This window comes from Aspergillus eucalypticola (genome assembly GCF_003184535.1).
Source record: "Aspergillus eucalypticola CBS 122712 chromosome Unknown BO83scaffold_18, whole genome shotgun sequence".
Taxonomy (NCBI): domain Eukaryota; kingdom Fungi; phylum Ascomycota; class Eurotiomycetes; order Eurotiales; family Aspergillaceae; genus Aspergillus; species Aspergillus eucalypticola.
The window spans coordinates 228,718-247,472 of NW_020290292.1; the positions used below are offsets into that span (position 1 = coordinate 228,718).

Genomic DNA, 18,755 nt, shown 5'->3' on the forward strand with positions numbered 1-18,755 from the left:
GGAACAACACTAACTAGTGTGCCACCGGAAGAACTGGCTGTATTATTTGCTAGAACAATAATTACATCCAGGTTTGCGGGGGCTGGCTGGTTGTACCTCGGTTCTGAAGAAGCCCATTAGAGCAGGAAGATAAGAAACAGCGAGAAACAGGCCCAAATACTAAACATCGGAAAAGTGAAAGAAAGATAGGAAGAGAGAAAAAGAAAAGAGCCAGAGAAGCAGCACCCGCCATATCCCAATCCGGAAAGGTATGAGAAGAGAACGCCGATAGCACCACGTACTCGGTGTGGTTCATAAGCACCGTGTTTCATAGCAGAAGCGCATAGTTTCCAAAGCGAACGGCCAATTCCGGGACAACTCCTGTTCTTTACTGAAAGTAATCTGGGGGGAGCGACGCCAACGCAGCGATAGTACCGAAAGCACCGATGGCTACACCCAAAGCAGCACTTGCAGCATGGCTGGCAAACCTCCCCGTACTAGAAGTCTTTGCTCGCTTTGTAGGAGGTGCGGTCGTCTCGGCATCATTGATGGAGTCGTCAACTGACGGCAGCTCCTTCGCACTGTCTAGCTCTGCCAACTGGGATGGAATTTCCAGTTGGTCCGTTGGCATCTGTGGCTGAGCATCCGGATAGCAAGTCTCTTGGTCAGACGATTGGCTATCGCTTGTCACAGCTGAGTCAACCCCGTTTCGATGATAAGTAGCAACGTCTACCTCGGAACTCCCAGACGGGCCATCAATCTCCTCCGCCTTCCTTTTCAGTGGCTTGTTTGCGGGAACGCTATCTAATCCTGTCTCGGACCTTTGCATCTGTGGCAATGGTGTTGGATTGGGATCTGGCTGTTTCTGAGGCATGGGTGTCTCCTGGATTTCTTGTCCGTCGCTCGAAGCTGCTTCCTGGCTTATAATCCCAGGGATAGCCATAGACGCAACGACTGAATCATTTCCACGGTTACAAGTAGGATCAGTCTCACCAAGCAGGAACGACTCGTTGTTGACAAAGGGTCCGTCAGCGTAAGGCACTTGCGGAGTTGGGGGAATATGCAGGGAGTATGAAGTGTTTGCAGTGGTTCGTGGATTCCACCAGTCCATGTGCATCATTGGCGGGTTACTCTGGTAGCTAGGTAGCGAACGATCGACTGTCTTTCCGTATGGAGATGATAGAGTTGGCTGCAATAAGATTGGCGGCGGTGGAGCTTCGGTCGAAATTATTCTGGAAGGGCCAGTGCTCTCAGAACGCAGATCTGATGTGGAATCCCTAACGGCGAGCAACTCCGGCTCACACGTCTCAGCGTCACATGCCATATCCTCCCCATTTCGATCGTTGAATTCGGGCCTGGACGCATCATTTCCAGATGGCAAGCGGGCATTTGTTTCCTCCACAGCATAGCTCGCCTCTGATGCTATCAAGTCGCGAATCCCCAGAACATGAAGGCTGCTCGATCTCACAGACTCCTCATCTTCATGGGACTGTTCCGCATTGGATCTGAACGACAACTGGGAATCAACCTCGTCATCTTTGTCGTCATCCGAACCAGCATAGTCATCTTCGCCCCAGCTGGAATCCTCGTCGTCAGAGGTATTCATTGCAGACGCACTGTCCGCCTCCTGGATGAAATCATCAAAATCATGAGCCGCGTTACTTGGATCGTCGAGAAGATCTATGACGGAGGGTGGGGTCATCCGGGGAGTTACCAGAGGCTGTTCATGTTGTCCATGCTCGAGATCAATAGGGCTCAATTGGGATCCTTGCTGGCCATCATGTCTACCCACTTGATCTGTATCTGAGCAGGCACCCACGTGGGAATTTCTTGCGTCGTCCCTCTTCAGAGGGGACGTCAAAGGCGACGAAACCTCCATGACGGATTGGTCGTCTGAATCTGAATCGGGGGTGGAGTTGTCAATCTCGGAAGCACTGTCGGATGCAACCACCATAGGAACGGAATCTTCTTTTGCATCACTGTCATCATCATCAGGAACACAAAAGGTATTGGTTGCAAGGGCGGTTGTTTGGCTGTCCATGGTGTCAGCACTGCTCAAACTAGGCGGGACACATGGGGCATACAAAGGGTCAGGCCATTCGATTTCACAACGAACTTTTAGTGGAGGGAAGGTATCTTATATGACACGTCAATAACCCATCTGTACCTTTCTCAGTAGTCGGGCAAGACTCACCAGAGCCACGATACACTGTGGAGCCAAAGGTGACCACGTCATCATGTTTGATGACAGAGTCCTCTTCTGTTGGGATTTTCCTCCCATTTATCCAGGTACCATGCATCGACCCACCGTCACGAATGTAGACAAGCTAAACAAAGTTCAGCCTATTTTCGCCTGAAGCCCAACTACCTGTAGCTGAGATGATAGCCATATAGAAGAACATACCTGCTTGTCGAAGCACACCCATAGCTTGGCATGGTTGCGTGACATGACCCTCGATTCAAATAATCCATTGTTTCTGGCGGGGATAAGATTCTTTGATTCACGCTTAGAAGCCCGACCAATGTTGACTGGGTTATTGGTAGAAGTGAACTCTAGGGATCGATATGGCAAATCATCGGATACGGACAAAGGGCGGAGAGTCACAATAGCTGCCCGAAGAACAGGTATTAGTTCGATTTGGCTTCGGTGCGTATAGACTGGTGCAGAGCAGACACTTACCCTGTGTGGCAGGCATGGTGATAAGTGGTGGTGCCGTCAGCACAGAGAGATAGAGCGACAGTTATTTAGACGTGCAGTGCAGTCTGGATCGAACCAAGGTATCAGTGTCTTATATCTCAGACTCCCCAGCGCTTGAACGGCAAGACTGGATGCCAGAAACCTGACAGGCTGCCTGAGCGCTTACCTACTCAGCATCAACATCAACCAACAAAACGGCAGAGAATGAAAGACGGATCTGAGTGTAGCCTTTGAAGGTAGATGAAGACCACGATAGCGTCGAGAGGGGAAAGGCAGGGAAGTGATGAGGTGTTTACAGCAGGCTGACGAGGCTGCCAACGGGGGAACCCAAGGAAGCTTTGGGTAGGAGGGGCAGGAGCATACGACCGACCCGATGGGATCAGCCTGAGGTCAATCAATGGGCGGTCGCTGTCAGGCACCCGGGAAACGTAGAAGAAAAGTCACTGGCTATGAAATCGTACCAAAGTGTTAGTCCCAGCAGTGAATGTCAGAGGCAGCCTAGACAGTCCCCAGATATTGCCTGCAGGGAAGGGGGTTTGACGGCGATCAGGCAGAGGGCGCTGATTCATAGTGTATTGATAAGAAGAATAAGTAGGAAGGGGCCGTACCTAGCTTACTACCACTCAGGTTTGGTTCACGCAACAAAAGTGAAAGAGGTAGTTTAACACACCTCGGAAGGGACTGAGACAGAGTCTCACTCACAAGAAAGATGGAGAAAGAAGTAGGAGAGGCATCACTCAGCAGACAAGCTGTTGAATGAGTGTCAGATAGGGACTAGATGAGTCGAACGATAACATGTTCGGACAAGATGGATGACGCCGATGCGGGCGAGAGAGCGAGTGCTGATAGGCCGACGGGTGGGGGGAAATACCCGTCAGGTGGACCAGCACCTTTTAGTTTAGTCGGGCGGAGTACAGGAGAGGTAAGATTGAATACTCAAAATGGTGATCCAGTGACTTGCCATCTATCTCCCCCCTCATTCGACCCGACCTGTCACCCATCATTTACTTTAACTCGTTCTTGACTTGAAGTTATTCATCCCACGATTGGCTTTCCCTATACTATGGTACATACATACATCGCTCGTGCTTGCCCCTCTTCCCAAACCGACATGCCGGATAGAAAGTATATGTGTATCTTCCGGTCCGCAGACCTCTCTCATCTCTCATCATGCCCGCATTTCTTGTTCGATAAAAGAGCCCAGTGTGCCCCTCCCAGAACCAATGGAGAGAGCTTGGAGACAAACAGAGAGGGGGGAGAAAAACCATCTCGCAAACAGAAAAATGGAAACACGGTCGCAACAGGAGATAAAACAGTATATCGGCACAAAATGAAAACAAAAGATCCAGACGTCAAATAAATCGAGAAATAAAAAGAAGAAAAAGAAAAAGAAAAGAAGTCCTTATAGTAAATACACACAGATGAATGGTTCAGGCGCCCATGCACCTACCAGAGCAGACCAGGCATAAGCTACGGCCTGCAACGCTTCAACCACCGGAATTCCAAGACAGAAGAGAATGAGGGAAAATAGATTAGGTCGTACACGTCTTTTGGCGTCTTGACGGGTGTAAATAATGATATATCAGGACTCAATCTTACAGAGAGGGAGGGGGGGCAAAGCCAGCACCCATGCCTTGCAGACGGGCAGCAAGCTGGGGGTACTTCTCCTGGACTTCCAGCTGCGTGCGGGTGGCCTCGGCATAGGAGATGGCATTGATGATCTCCGCCTCGGTACGAGCAAGCTCAGCGGCGCGCTCGAAGTACTTGAGGGCCTGCGAGACCTTGCCCTGCTGCAGCAGAAGCTGGGCCATCGTTCCTACGGCGATATCGCATTCGGGGTCGACTGCAAGCCTGTTAGTGTTCCAAGATCTCTCCACTTTACAGCGAAGGTTCGCAGGACTTACTGATCAAAGCTTTCTGGCAGAGGTTCTCGGCCTCCTGGAAATCGTGCTTCCACTGGAACAAGGCAAGAGCCTTGTTGATCAGGGGCAGGACGTTAATACCCATAGGCTTGCTCTGCTTCTCCATCTCCACGGCCTTGTCGAACTTCTCAATTGCCTCCGAGAAGTTCTGCTGGTCGAGGAGAAGTTCACCGTAGTAGTTGTAGACATCAGGCACTTCTTCAAAGTTCTTCACGGATCTTCTGAAAGTGGCCATGGCGGACGCAACGGAGCCCATCTTGTACTGCGTAACACCAAGCTGAATGTGGGAGTAGATGAAAGTACGGTCGAGGTCGATAGATTTCTGGTAATCCTTAGCAGCCTCGGCGAACTCTCCGAGGATGAAGTGAAGCTGGGCGCGGTGGTAGTAGATGTCGGGGTCATCCTTGTTGTGGGTGATGGCGAGCTCGAAGTCGTCCGCAGCGGCGTCCTTGTTTCCTTTTCGACCTGTCAGCAAAGCATCTACCAAACGAAGAGGGCGTTTAACATACCGAGCTCGAGGTGCAAGCTGGCACGCTTGATGTAGCTCTGAACCAACGACGGCTGCAGCTCAACACTCTTGTTGAGGTCCAACAATGCGGCCTGAGCGTTACCCTCGAGATAGGTGAAGGTGGCTCTCAGGTTAAGAGCAAGGGCTTCGTATTCACCCAAGTCTCCGAGCTCCAGAGCCTTCTCAAAGGCAGAAGCAGCCTCCTCGTAGCCATCACCAGTCTTCAGGGCCATTGCAAGCAGACCCTTGCGGAGTTGACCCTTACCGGAGTCGTCGCTCAGATCCGCAGACTCATCGAGGCCTTCGGGCAGTGCCTGGGGGCGGAAGCTCTGGAGATAGTTCGAAACGAAGGTCGGGCTAGGGAGCTTCTTGCCCTTCGCCTCGATAATGGCCTTTCCTTTCCTCTCGGCAACCTTCTTCAGGAGTCTTTCCAGAGCAACACGGCTGATCTCGTTGGAGAAGCCGTCGATGATGCAGCTGGCAGTGAAGTCAAGAAGAGCCTCGCTGAACTTCTCCAGGTGTTCGTATGCAATGGCTCTCCGGTTCAGGGCCTTGACGTACTCACTGTCCATGGCGAGAGCGGCACTGGTATCTTCGACGACCTTCTCCCACTCCGACAGAACGTTATAGCAGGCGGCACGGTTCGAGTAGAAGACCGGATCGGGCTTGCAGAGAATGGCCTTTCCGTAGAGCTCAATGGCATTGTTATAGTCCTTGGAGCCATACGCCTTGTTTCCAGCAGCCTTGAGCTTGGCTGCGTAAGCCTTCCTTGTCTTTGAATCCGGTATTAGCATTTGCGGTATCGGCGCCTGGGGGTGTTTCCATCGTAAAAGGCCAAAGACTTACCTCTTCCGACAGCTGTGCAACTGATTCCTCGTCAACTTCTGGGAGTTCTTCAGAGGCTTCCTCCGTCTTCTTTGCGGCAGGCTCTAAGGAGATCGTCAGCCCGAATCGGATGCTTGTCGACGAGAGAGGCAGAGTGTGGCTCTCTTCAACATACCCTCTTGAACGGAGGCAGCCTTGGCCTTCTTCTCCTCTTCTGCCTTCTTCTTTTCCTTTCTTCTCTGGTTCTTGCTCTTCTTCTTCTCTGTGGAAGGGGCCGGGGTAGTCCGACCTGAGTCGGAGAGGTAGTAGACGACACCCGCGCTGGTCACGACCACAGCAACACCGGCAATGGTGTAAACAAGGGCCTTATTTTCCGACACCCATTTCGAGATGCGGTCCCAAACTGATGCTGATGAAGATGGGGGAAGAGAAGTCGTGTCAAGAACGACGTTCTTCGTAGGCTGTGGCAATGGCGACTGGCTTGACATGATGACCCGACAGAGGAACCCGTCTTCTTATCGCTTTTCCTATAAATCTACGAGTGATCTCGGTCAGCACCGTGACAGCAAATGGGCCTGGGAGGGAATTGATAGGGAGCACGGACGGTCCTGAGTGCAGAGCAAGTGCTTGTCGGCAGGGCGGACAACTTGTCTTGGGGTTGGGAGAGAGCGAGGAGAGATGCGGCTTGAAAAGTTATGCGTTGCGATGTTCAGGTTCCGGCGACGCAGCGGGCTTTCCGAGCTGGTTTGGGCCAATCACACTCGCCGCAAGGGGATGGGCTCCGTCAGCTCCTGCTTTCTCCACAACATCATCATCCGTGATTCCAAGGCAAATGGGACCAATGTCTCGTCCTCTGTGCTGGATCATGACCATCTCACATAGCTCAGGCTGGCGCGAATCAATCTTCTCAATTGCGCAAACCCCCTTTTTCTAGTGTGCGACCGTCTAATTTGCCGAGGTGCCAACAGCACGGCTATCACTTGCTAACAGCTCGGTGCTCTGTCTAGCTCATACTTACAAGTGCCAGTCTTGTCTACTACCCTCGGTCGCAATTGCCGCGACGGCAAAAAATGGCCTCGGAAGTGCTGCCACAGGACTTCAAAATCATATCGTCTCTACGCTACGATCCTGCTCTTTCAACGATAGGCAAGCGGGCAGCGGCTAGAACAACACCCGATCCATTGACCACACCGTATTATCTCCTCCCTTACCACCAAGAACGCCTTCGAAATGCAGCGGCATGTTTCGGCTGGGGAAAAGCTCTCGCCTTCCTGAAACAAGACACGAATCAGTTCGTCGAGTTTCTTAACACCTTCATTCCGGACAACACCAAGCCATGGCGCCTCCGAATTCTCCTCGATAGCACGGGCACTTGCGAGGTTGAGGTCAACCCGACGACGTCAATGAATCCGCTGAATTATCTAACTCCAACCGAAACGAACCTTCAGTCCACTGCCTGGCGTGTATACATCGATTCCGAACGCATATCCCCATCCGTTTTCACCACACACAAGACTACGGCTCGCGACTTCTACACAGCTGCACGACTCCGATCGGGAATAGTTTCTTTTGTAGAGCCTGCGGAAGTTCTTCTGGTAAACCCGGCGGGTGAGATCATGGAAGGAAGCATTACAACACCATACTTCAGGCGACGAGATACGAGGGACGGGGAGGGAAAGCCAGCTTGGATTACACCGCCGCTTTCCAGCGGTGGCAATGCGGGTACAACGAGGCAATATGCTTTAGCACAGGGATTCTGCGCCGAGGATACAATTGCAGCTACTGACCTAGTGGATGGCGAGGAGTGCTGGCTCAGCAATGGTGTCCGAGGTTTCATCCGCGGTCAGATTGTACTAAGAGGAATCGACGAGCCACATGCCTAACGTCTATCTAAGCCAGACAATAGATGGATTTCCGAGTAGAGTCGAGGATAACACCCGGTTATCTCGGGCCCCGACCGTGTGAGAGACGAGGATTTCCCTATCGATCATGTAGGCGTATGAGCTTGCAGACATGTGTCACACTTGTTGACACATCTTATGCATAAAAGCACCAAATAGTGCTCCGCACCTATTGTCATTATATTGCAGGGCCACGTATGATTCCGACTGTACTGCACCCTGCTATGACGAAAGGTTGTTATGAGATAGAGCATAAATAGTACAGGCAGAGCACTGTTGAATTATGCTAGTACCTCTATGGAGTCCGAACTGGGTGCTCACTACTACAGTAGTAGTACTACCGAGTAACTACCCCTCATACTAATAGTATGCTATACAATTGAGTGTGACTAGCAGTGAGTATTACTATTAAGTACTCTGCTGTTAGCCTGTTACTACTACTAATCATACTGGTACTAGGTCCAAAAAGCTTGGCTGTCATGGCTCCTCCGTTTCGTCACAACTCGGCACTAGTAGTAGTTATGGTTAGTGATTGAAGTACTTAAAGTTATACTACTAGTAATACTAAATACTATTGCTGGAACTATGTACAGTACTATATGTGGAATAATCAACTAGTTGGAGATACTTACTATCACTACCAGTATATACTTACAACCCGGATATATAAAATGGCGGAGGATGGCTGGTTAGTAGTTCCGTTGTCTTTGGAATACTACTACTATCACAAGCAGAGTGATTGTCCTGACGTCAGAAATTCGATACCTCAAGTATGATCATACGAGGATCAGCAAAGACTTTGCTGTCTGCCACACAGTCCTGGTCTATAGTAGTGCTTTGTAGCTGAAGAAAACCGGGAGGACTACTAAGTACTACACGATGATTGGCCAGTCGGGAGACAATCAGATGATGCACCGGCCCATCCCCGCATTACCAAACAGGCTTAGCGGCGAGCGGCCAGAAGCTGACAGAAATTCTTCCCAGTCGGAGGCTCGGGCAGATTCGTCCGGCCACTGAGAAAGGCGATTGAGCAGGCGAGCACTGCAGTTCACTTTAAACCAAGCAGCATCCCCAACGCCACCCTGTGCTCCAGTTCCATCCTCTTTCTTCCCCAAGTTGGTGTAACTTCCTCATTTCAATTATCCGATCCACTCTGTATGCATCATTCGCAATTATGAAATTCTTCGAGAATGTCTTCACCTACGACTATTCCTTCCCGGCCGTGTCGCTGGCCTACTTCCTTCGCTATCCCAACCCGTATTCTCGCCATGTGCTGACCACCGATGTCATTGACCGTTATGTCGATCCGACGACTCAGCGTCTCCACACCACTCGCCTCCTCCTCAAGAAATCCAAGGTTCCCTCGGGAATCCTCAAACTCCTCCCCAAGGGGATTGGCGGCTCAGACAATTCTGGCCAGAGCTATATCCTCGAAACGACTGTTGTGGACGCCAAAGAGGGCTGGATGCAGACGGAATCTCGTAACATGGAATGGACTGGGATATTGAGCGTGGTCGAGAAGCAATTCTACCAGCGTCAGCCCGAAGGTCCGCTCGGCACTCTGGAAGGGCTTTCCCTCGACGACAAGAAAAGCGAGCAGACTACGGTGCGCACTACAGTCACTTTCCGCTCTAAATTCGGACAAGGAAAACTGCTAGGCAGAAGGAAGACGGAGCCGAGTAGCGATCACACCGGGGATTACGAAGAAGAAGCTCCCAAAAGAGGCCTTTTCACCTCCCTGTCCACTGCGGGAATCCAACGCACGATTGAGCTGATTGGATTGAACCGCACGCGGGATGCCGTGCTCAAGAGTAAGCAGGGTATGAACGTGGTCCTTGAGCGCTTGCGCAATGGCGGTATCGTAGGTGTTCTCGAAGGGATGCGTCAAGATCGGGAAGCAGCGTTCGGGCCTGAGGGCGGTCCCTGGAAGCGAGTTTGGCTATCCGGCCATGGGCACGCGTCTATTCAAGATGACGACAATTGATTCTGAACTTCTCATCGAACTGGAGAAAAGGCGACCAACACGGGAAATATATGTGCGACATTCAAGCGTGGAGCTCTGGCGTTTTGGGGGACTCTCATTTCTTTCTTGCTTTTGACGGACAATCTCCTACCCTTCTGAAACTTTTCTTTTCATTTCATTCAGGGTCATACTCTGAAAAAATTTCTGACTATTTTGACACCTGCATATTATCTCACCATGTATACAACGAGAAACGTCACGGATCAAAACCTTGTGTATATTAGGAAAGGGCGGCCAGTCGGATACTCTTGCTGAATTCGGTTGCACCTCTGTACAATATCGATGCAATTCACATTCACTTCTTTCACTTGCTTCTATTTCCTGTAGTTGCATGTCTCCCAAGACGACCACATTGGCTTTCTTTGAAAGCCCTGTTCGGCTTACACTTCCCTCACTGATACTTCATCTTGACTTCTGCCCAGCCATCCTTTCACGGAAGAGTGTCTCTCACCCTTGAAAGATCCTCTGGTTACCAAATACCGCGAGATAGTCTGCCGGACGCCATCGAAGCTTGCCAGCAGGGACTGCAATCAATTGATTGCAGGAGACGACGGCCAATAATCAGAGACGAACGGTCAGGAAATGCACGTGACCACGACCTGAACCAGAACGTGGTATCCTTTCCGTGAGAAACTCCTTGAACAGCTGGATGAGTTGGTGTGACCCCTGCGGACTAAACACGAGCCCATGAACCTTTTACCAGGAACTAACATGAAACGATTTATTCCAGCTGGCTCATAAGCTGTTGTACTATCTCGGTTCCTGTCTTCAGATTGTCCGCATCCAAACACCCCAGGAATCCCTACATAGATTAGACCCGACACCGGAAGATGGAACGGCAACTACCGACGCGTGGGGTACGCGTTTATGATTCTCAGATAGCACCAGAACGCCATGGAGTGAAGCATGAATATGAAGATCCGGTTACGCCTTTTGCGGACGGTACACAAGTAAGCGAGGGTTTCAGATTCCTACCTGTGCCTACAGAGACGGATGATCTTCAAACGACTTGCACGAAGCTTGAAGAGCTAGCTAAAATAGTCGAGCAAGGAAACAGTCTCGCACTATTCACGGGACTAAAACTAGCAACATACCCATCGAAAAGCGACCCGGAGAGCGTGGCCATGAGCCAGCTGACATCGGAAGAGCTGTGGATGTATGAGACTTGGAAGGAGATGAAGACGAGACAAGACACCGAGTCTAAGAACGGTGACCGTTCCTGCGACGAAGGGGATAGCAATGGTATGAAGCTCCCGTACTTCGACTGGGAGCAGAACGTGGCGCCGGTGCCCCAGGGAGCTCATAGTCTCAAGAGGTTTACGCAGCGGGCGGCGGCCATGGACGTGGTCTTTGGCCATCGAGGCGCTACACCTGAGAATGCTTCCTGGCTTACGTCGCACATGATATTTATGTTACCCCTTGTAAAAGCTGTCACCAAGGTCACCAACATCACGAAGAACCTTAAAAACAGTCATCAGTCTCGCCAGACGCGTGGATTGACAGACATGGAGGTGGCCGAGGTTGAAACGGCACGCAAATTGGTCTCTATTGCGAACAAGAATCGGGCTCGAGAAATGGAGAAGATTCGCCGGTTGATGAAAACGATCGAGGGATATGCGTCAATACTCAGAGAGCGCGCTGAAGCACTGGAGAGACTGAGGCACACCTCGACTATGCAGCGTCGGTGAAGGTATACTGTGGGATCTATTTTTATAGATCAGGCAGAAGAAACCCAGACAATGGAGGAAAGATCAAAGGGTTGTGAGAGACATCTCCAAGGCACGCGACCTCGTATAGAGGGCCTTTTGCCGATGGAACCCGTAGACTTGCACTTGTTACCGTTCGTATGTGCTTATCAGGATACGAAGGGGTAGCAACGAACATAGGAAGTTATAGTACCATAGTAGTATTTAGCACCCGCTAACTAGTTAAGACTCCACAGCAAATATGAAAATGGGGTATGAGCTCCCCATCTCGTCTTCTTTGACTCCTTAGACTTCCCTCTGTCCCATCGGTATGTTCATAACCACTCAATTGACGTCGGGAGACAATCCGACAAAGGCAAAGCTCGAACCCACAGGCAACCTCTAACCGAAGTAACCAAGTATGGTCCAATTGTTTTTTGGGAAAAAAATACTCCAACTTGGCAGTATTAGGCAGCTGCTGAACTTAGTATCTACCTGTAGTACTATACTACCATGCTAAGCCCCGATTATAATATCACGATAAGAGGAGAGGAAGTTAGAGGGGAAGGTATTCCGGAATGAGTCCCTTGTCACTCACCCACCAGCCCACCCACTTCCGAGAATCCCGAGGCTGAGTGAGTGGGTGAGTGAGTGAGTTCTTCGAACGAACCGGAAGCGAAGCGAAAGGAAGTGTGAAGAACAGGAGGAGGAGTTTTCTTTCTTTCTTTCTTTCCCCCTTATCCTAGGCAGCCAAGATCATCGGATGGATCTATCTACTAATGACCAGTGGCATTTAGGTATGTTGTGAATGGATTGGAAACGAACTGTTCTCTAATCTAAAAAGAAACTAGAATAAATTAAATTTAGTTACTTGGTGATATGGGTAGGGGGGTTCGCGACTGACTAGGCAGCAAGCAAGCATACCCGAGAGAGAGAGCCCACATGCTTTGGTTGGCCGAGCGAGCGAGCGAGCGAGTCAGTCAGATAGTGCAGGCAGGCAGGCAGGCAGGCAGATGGATCGATGGTTGGAGAATGTAGTTAGTAGTTATTTAGGGCATTCCGGATGGATGACCTCATAGGCATTACTGTCGCATAGTTAGTTAGAACTACGTACATGGATGGCATTTCATTTAATTGATCCCTGATCCTGGGAGACGGGATGAGATGAGATGAGATGAGATGGGATGGGATGGGATTATGAGGAGAGGGGTAGATAGACTAGGACTCTCAGCTCTCAATGTGCATGCATGTAATGAATGCATGAATGAACAACCCTTTCTCTTGAATGGAATGGTATAGATTTCATTTCAATGATACCTACATTAACAGATAGATTATCGGCTGACTGAAGTAAGTAGTAGATAACTGAGTACTGTGACTATCTATCAGGTGGTTAGTTGCACATAGTATGGTAACTAACTAAGTAAGTAGTAAACCAACAGAGACAGAGAGAGAGAGAGAGAGTGTGTGTGTGTGCCTCCTACTGTGTAAGTATGTAGTACGTAGTAGAAATGATGCATTCAGACTATCCCTAAAAGAGAAGATCGCGGATGTTTGGAATGCGGGTTCGTGGGTGATCAGGGATGGGCATCACTGATGTCATTGCATATTTTTTTTCTCGAACTACCCATCCATCCATCCCTTCGGTCCATGGGAAAGGGAAACTAACTAGGGAAGGGGGGAAAGAAACTAAGGGAGGGTTGAACAAATTCCCCAACCCCACCTCTTTCTTTGGAAAGACATCATAGTTAGTTTAGTTAGTTGAGAGAGGTAATTGATAAGCAGCAAATGCGAAACAATAATCAAATTTTACGAAGTGACGGAGTAGTGCTGCTATCTACTTGGTATTTACTGGCCGCTTGGGCCCCTCGGGATGGTGCCGGGTTGGTTGGTTGATTAGTGGTAGACACTAAAGTAGTAAGTACTGATGGTGGCTCTAAAAACCAGGGATCAATTTCAGTCCAACTTAGTGTTAGTTCAATCACTATCTAGTGAAAAAGGGAAAAGGAAGTGTCAGCTTGGGGTTGATTCCACATGGGAAGTATTAAAAAAAGCCGCCACCGAGGGTCTTGTTTTTTTTTTTTTTTTTTTTTTTCTTTTGGGTTCATTTCCAATTAGGGTAGACTGAGACCCATCACAAGCTCTTTTGGGGAGGACGGAATGCTTGGAATTTACTTATTCCTTGTTCTATTTCTCTGCCTGTTCACTTGCAGTGAGATAAGCAGTGTCTGACCACTTCATACTGGAGTAGTGAGGTAGTAGACATATCACACGCCTCTTCTTACTATACAGGCGTGTGGGGGTGTGTACCAAGTGATGAATGAAGAACGAAAGAAAGTGAAAATGGTCTGCAATCGATCGCTACCCTACGTACATTGCATGCATGCATACAAACAGAGACTTTTTCCGCAAGCGAAAGCGAACCCAAAAACCAAATCCTACCCACCTACCCACTGGTGGCAACAGCGGCAATAGCCGACCCAACAACAGCACACGATGAGCTATGAAGAGAGAGAGAGCCCGAGAGAGAGAGGTGGGGGTGTTGAGCGGAAAAGCAACAAACCCAAACGAATTAATTTCGGGGGTTCCATTGAAGGAACAGTGCTCATTGCTCGGAAATCTTCATAGCGGCCACTAGTGGCCCTTGTTCCTTAGCTACGATGGTCGAAAAGAACCCCAAAAGTGCAACCCCGAAAATTCCACTAGTAAGTACTAACCATTGGATGGAATTATTTTTGTAGGTCGAACCCCATCGCAACAGGGGGAAGGCAGGGAAAATCAGGGACTTTGCTGGCTAAGACGCTAAGTTGGGCAGGCTACTTTAGTACTGTTAGTTTAGTAGATGGCCACTAGTGTGGTGTGCCTGTGAGTTGAGTTGAGTGAGTGTATCAGGGACCACTAATCCGTAGTACTGAAGGGAAAGTGGATCTCGCCGAGGGACCGCGCTAGTCGTATCGGTCAGGCTAACTAACGGTTCTCCGACAATCAACAAACCCCCTCTTTGAGCTTTTGCAATGGAAAACGGTCTACCGTTCCAGACATCGTCTCATCTATCGGATAGAGTGGATGATTGACATTGTAGTAGCATGTGATACAAAAGTTCGACGTCTTGAGTTGCTTGGTTCTGATAGCTGGTAACATCGGCAGCTACCGCAACAGTAGCTTTGGTAGGATCACCCGCCACGCTCAACCATCCTGTAGATCAAAAGGTAAATCTATAGCTCGTTGGCATTCATGATTATGCCGAGAATTTGGGAAAGCCATGATAGGTTATAGCTAGCCTCGGGTCAGCTTGTCTTGCTGGCTAGCTGTATGGACACTTAATAACCTCACCTCACTTCACCTATAACGATAATATCACTGTGATAAATTGGCCTATGGGCCTTCCTCCAATACCATTGGTGCGATATCTGGGCCTCACTCTACCAGCGGCGTGCTTCAGAGTGACTCCTCCGGCAACCATTACACTTGACCTAAAGCATAACGAAATCAAGGGTGTTCGGACATCCGACGTTTATCCGTGTTGAGTCCGTTTCTCGTTACAACGAGACCCTGCGGGCATGGCCTGAGCTCTGGGCTGTATCGCTGAACTCACTATACTCTAGCCATGCTTGTTCGAGTAGGTGTTTATCACAACGCGCCATGCAGCAAAAAACCTCCGAGACTGGGCGCATTGATTGGCAAAAGCAATACTATACTAGTAGTAGACGAGGGAAAGGCCAATATGCCGATACGCTAGCCACGTGCGGTTGGCATATAACCATTGACTGTTCAGATATTGGCAGACTCACCGTACTTGGGGTAAATTAATCTGTCCCAGAAACATAGTAATCGAGGCGTGAGTGAGTGGGTTCATGGGAAATACCAGGTATCAGACTGAGAGCATCTAGTCTTTGGTAGTTTCGGGAACCGTTGTGTACGAACTGAGTAGGCGGATCCGAGGCCGAAAGAATCGTGAGACCTGAACACACGCTGGTAGTCATCCACAATTGCTAGTGTAGCCTATCTAACAGCTCAGCAGGGTTCTGCAGAATTCTCCTATAAACTACTATCAGATGGATGAAAAAAGCTTGTTCGACGTTTACCGCAGAACACGAGGGATTGATGAAAGTAAGGCCAGAAAAGTTCACGGGCGACAGGACCAAATTGGGTTAGTGGACAATCCGGCCGAAGTGTCAATAATAATTCACAAGCCGTCCACTGTAAAGTGTAGATTAAATGTGCCGGTCCTTCAATATACCCCTGCGAGCAGATTTTCTCCGCTCTACTGTATTGTACTGTTGTGCTCTCAGGGAAACGTTTATTGGAGGTTGGTGAGACAATGTGTTGAGCCTTGACTACTTCCTCGAAAAGTGGGAAATGGAGATGGACAAATCATCAAGCACATGTGTTCGGAGGGAGCTCCGAATGAGTCGAAAGGCAGGTCTTGAAGCATTCTCGATGTCACCGGAGGGTCCGAATGATGGTGGAAAAAAGCCAAAAGCGTATTAGTTAGCGTCCCAAAAAAAGAAATTGTAATTTATCACCAGTTTGTGATTAGGACCCGCTACCGGCCACTATAGTCAGGTAGATATTAGATAAGTAATATTATTAGTCGCATTGAGTGACCAGACCCTGAAACCGGAAGATCATAGTGTTTCCCAAACCGTAAAGAATAAGGGTAATAATCATAAAAATAATCAGAAGAAATCATCTCAAACGCTGGTTCTAATACGGGGCTTGGTATGAACTACCACACAATACCTGAGATACGAGATACCGACCGTACACAGAACAGCAGTCCGAGCAGGTTCACACCGACGCTGCTCATCAGCACTACAGATCAACTACTAGTATCTTGTTGGTTAGCTAGTTATATGGAGACAACTTGGACCCTGAGTCAGGAAGGAAATCTCACCAGGCGCACAGCTAGATAATTAGTTACTCAGTAAGTATTTAACTAAAGACGCGTTTTTTGACTGTCACTGGGCGTGGGAAGAAAGAAAATAAAATACCACCTAACCTCCTAGTTACGATGGTGGCTGGAGCATAAGCGAGTCTATTGGCCCCTGAGGAGAGAGGAGGAGCGGCGCCAGTCCCGAAATATGTGGTGAATGGGCCCTGTGACTGGCTCCCTGCTGCGACCCTGGGCGGGATTACCCTCCGGAATTACCGCATTCGGCACAAGGTATGCGGGGGCTGCCAGTTAGCGTCGGTGACCGGGCAGCGCCAAGAATGCCTCGAGGATTCTGGGAAGTCAGGGAGTCGCCGAAAGCCAGGCACCTTGGACCAATCCCCATGCGTATCCACACGCCTTGTTTCACGGGCAAGACAGTCCAACTCGCCCTGGCAAGAAAAGAATAATCTGTCCAGGACGGAGCAGCATCATACTACTACTACTACTCCTTCCGACTTGACCTCCAATTCCTCACTACTGCTAACTAATTCACTCACTCTCCCTCTCTCTACTGGCAATCACACCCTGATTACCTTATGCTTACCCCCTTCTCACTCTCACTCTCTGGCTAAATACCTCTGCTTGATTCCTTCTCCGCAACCGACCATCGGCCCCTGTCGCTCCGTACACACCCATCATTGACCGTCGCTCATCACCTCCCACCACCACCACCCCCTCCCTACCATTTCTAACAAAGGTCCTAGCGTCAGGGACAATTTGAGCAGTCTTCCAACCGCCAGCACCCCCACGGCCCGGTCTGTTCTTCCAGCCTTGACTTGATAGCCTTCAAGTATCCTTCAATTCTGAACGAGTACCTCCTTTACCTCCCTACCATATCTACCGATAAGCCGTCATCCTGCCGCCCTGTCTGTCGCGACTTCTGCACCCGATCGTCGCGGCTGCGAACGCGAATAACCCTACACATATCTACTGTCCATAACAAGCGAATAACCGAATTGAACTCGTCTTATACACTTTTGAGAATATTACACGACCGTTCTGGACTTCTGCGAATCCGTCTTGTTCCGCGCCTTTTATGTGTTTATAGCAAATCTAGTTCTGGCATGATTCAGGCGACCGCCTCCCGACCCTGACCATCTCCAAGCGACCACCTATCCCACCGCCTGTTAATCGACCCTGATATACACCGAATCACGGTTATGAGCATGGTCTTCACCCGCTCAACGGATCCCATTGAATCATTATTGTGTCTGTGAAGCAGATCGGTCTCTCTTCTCAGCACGATTTCCGACCGTTCGTGGTACCAAATGGCCGGCCCTACTGGAATGGGGGCAGCCCTCCGATCTTGTGTAAATGCCTTCGTTCTATTACTTGTTTTTGGATCGCCCGCAATAGCTCAGTTCTGCTCATTTTGGAGTGGCAGCTGTCTTGATGCACTGGCTCAGACTGCCGTCTCCTTCAACTTCCCGCCTCTGTTTGAGGAGAGCCTCAACCTTTACTATGGATTTGATGCCAACTCTCGAGGAAAAGGCCAGGAACCTATGACTAAAGTCAGCTTCTGGCTTGGATACAGTGCTCATCTCAATAACTCTGTTATAAACTCCAACCGCACCTCCGAGATTGCCTTGCGAGTGGGAAATCTTACCGGAACGCCGTCGGGTTCCAACAATGGCTGCGATGGCGTGTGGGGCGCACAGTGCTCGTACGACTTGATCACTTTGTTGAAGCAGGCCTTGTTTGGACTCACTACCAGTGGAAGTTACTACGATGACCCTCTGGATACGGTTTTGAGTGAGATGCTCATCAACCAGCCCGTACTCTCCAATTGCCCTCCACCTCTATTCGACGTCGCTGCCATTCCCTCTATTTGTATGTTGGCTCCGGTGTTTGCTTTACCTCTTGTTTATTGAATCTCTTTTACTGACGAAAGAAAGCTTTTGCTCAAGAAACCGATATCACACGAATTGCAACCCTCCAGACGTCCGGGTCTAGCAGTGAACCGTGGAAGACTTGGTTCATTGATAACATGACTGCCAATGACCAAGCAGCTCAAGTTGCAGTGGCCATTATTAGCAGAGCTCCATCCTACAACGGCCATCCCCCCCAATATGTGGACGATATACAATTGGAGCTCGTTTGCACTCAGGCCCCGTCTTCGGGCAGTTCGTCGTCAAGTCAAGGTTCCTGACCTATGGTTCACCCCGCCTTTTTGGCAAATCAACCGACAAGAATGAACGCAAGGAATATGCCCGTCACAATTTTGGAGAATCACCCACCAACTATCTTATTACACCAAAAATATCTCACATTGACTGAG

The 18,755-nt window shown here is 49.6% G+C and overlaps 5 protein-coding genes across 5 annotated transcripts; 3 read left to right on the forward strand and 2 right to left on the reverse strand.

Annotated features, from left to right (window-relative positions):
* Positions 1 to 77: 77 nt before the first annotated feature.
* On the reverse strand, positions 78 to 2,982 carry BO83DRAFT_69151 (FHA domain protein). Its single transcript, XM_025537536.1, has 4 exons — positions 2,660 to 2,982; positions 2,384 to 2,589; positions 2,174 to 2,306; positions 78 to 2,115 (listed from the first exon to the last, which is right to left on the reverse strand). Exons 1-4 carry the CDS (start codon positions 2,673 to 2,675, stop codon positions 368 to 370), a joined length of 2,103 nt encoding a protein of 700 aa, XP_025386381.1. The 5' UTR covers positions 2,676 to 2,982; the 3' UTR covers positions 78 to 367.
* A 1,290-nt stretch (positions 2,983 to 4,272) lies between these two features.
* On the reverse strand, positions 4,273 to 6,420 carry tom70 (putative mitochondrial outer membrane translocase receptor (TOM70); the record flags this gene model as incomplete). The annotated part of the gene is made up of 5 exons (XM_025533381.1): positions 4,273 to 4,520; positions 4,582 to 5,055; positions 5,109 to 5,880; positions 5,954 to 6,036; positions 6,108 to 6,420. The coding sequence occupies 5 exons, from the start codon at positions 6,418 to 6,420 to the stop codon at positions 4,273 to 4,275; spliced, it is 1,890 nt and encodes a 629-aa protein (XP_025386382.1).
* Positions 6,421 to 6,726: 306 nt separating this feature from the next.
* On the forward strand, positions 6,727 to 10,187 carry BO83DRAFT_409426 (uncharacterized protein). Its single transcript, XM_025534132.1, has 6 exons — positions 6,727 to 7,782; positions 8,083 to 8,122; positions 8,293 to 8,357; positions 8,683 to 8,816; positions 8,900 to 8,917; positions 8,950 to 10,187. Exons 1-6 carry the CDS (start codon positions 7,003 to 7,005, stop codon positions 9,815 to 9,817), a joined length of 1,905 nt encoding a protein of 634 aa, XP_025386383.1. The 5' UTR covers positions 6,727 to 7,002; the 3' UTR covers positions 9,818 to 10,187.
* Positions 10,188 to 10,329: 142 nt separating this feature from the next.
* BO83DRAFT_364165 (uncharacterized protein) lies at positions 10,330 to 11,789 on the forward strand. Its single transcript, XM_025529602.1, has one exon. The coding sequence runs from the start codon at positions 10,687 to 10,689 to the stop codon at positions 11,542 to 11,544; it is 858 nt and encodes a 285-aa protein (XP_025386384.1). The 5' UTR covers positions 10,330 to 10,686; the 3' UTR covers positions 11,545 to 11,789.
* A 5,974-nt stretch (positions 11,790 to 17,763) lies between these two features.
* On the forward strand, positions 17,764 to 18,626 carry BO83DRAFT_316632 (uncharacterized protein; the record flags this gene model as incomplete). The annotated part of the gene is made up of 2 exons (XM_025527668.1): positions 17,764 to 18,307; positions 18,373 to 18,626. The coding sequence occupies 2 exons, from the start codon at positions 17,764 to 17,766 to the stop codon at positions 18,624 to 18,626; spliced, it is 798 nt and encodes a 265-aa protein (XP_025386385.1).
* Positions 18,627 to 18,755: the final 129 nt, after the last annotated feature.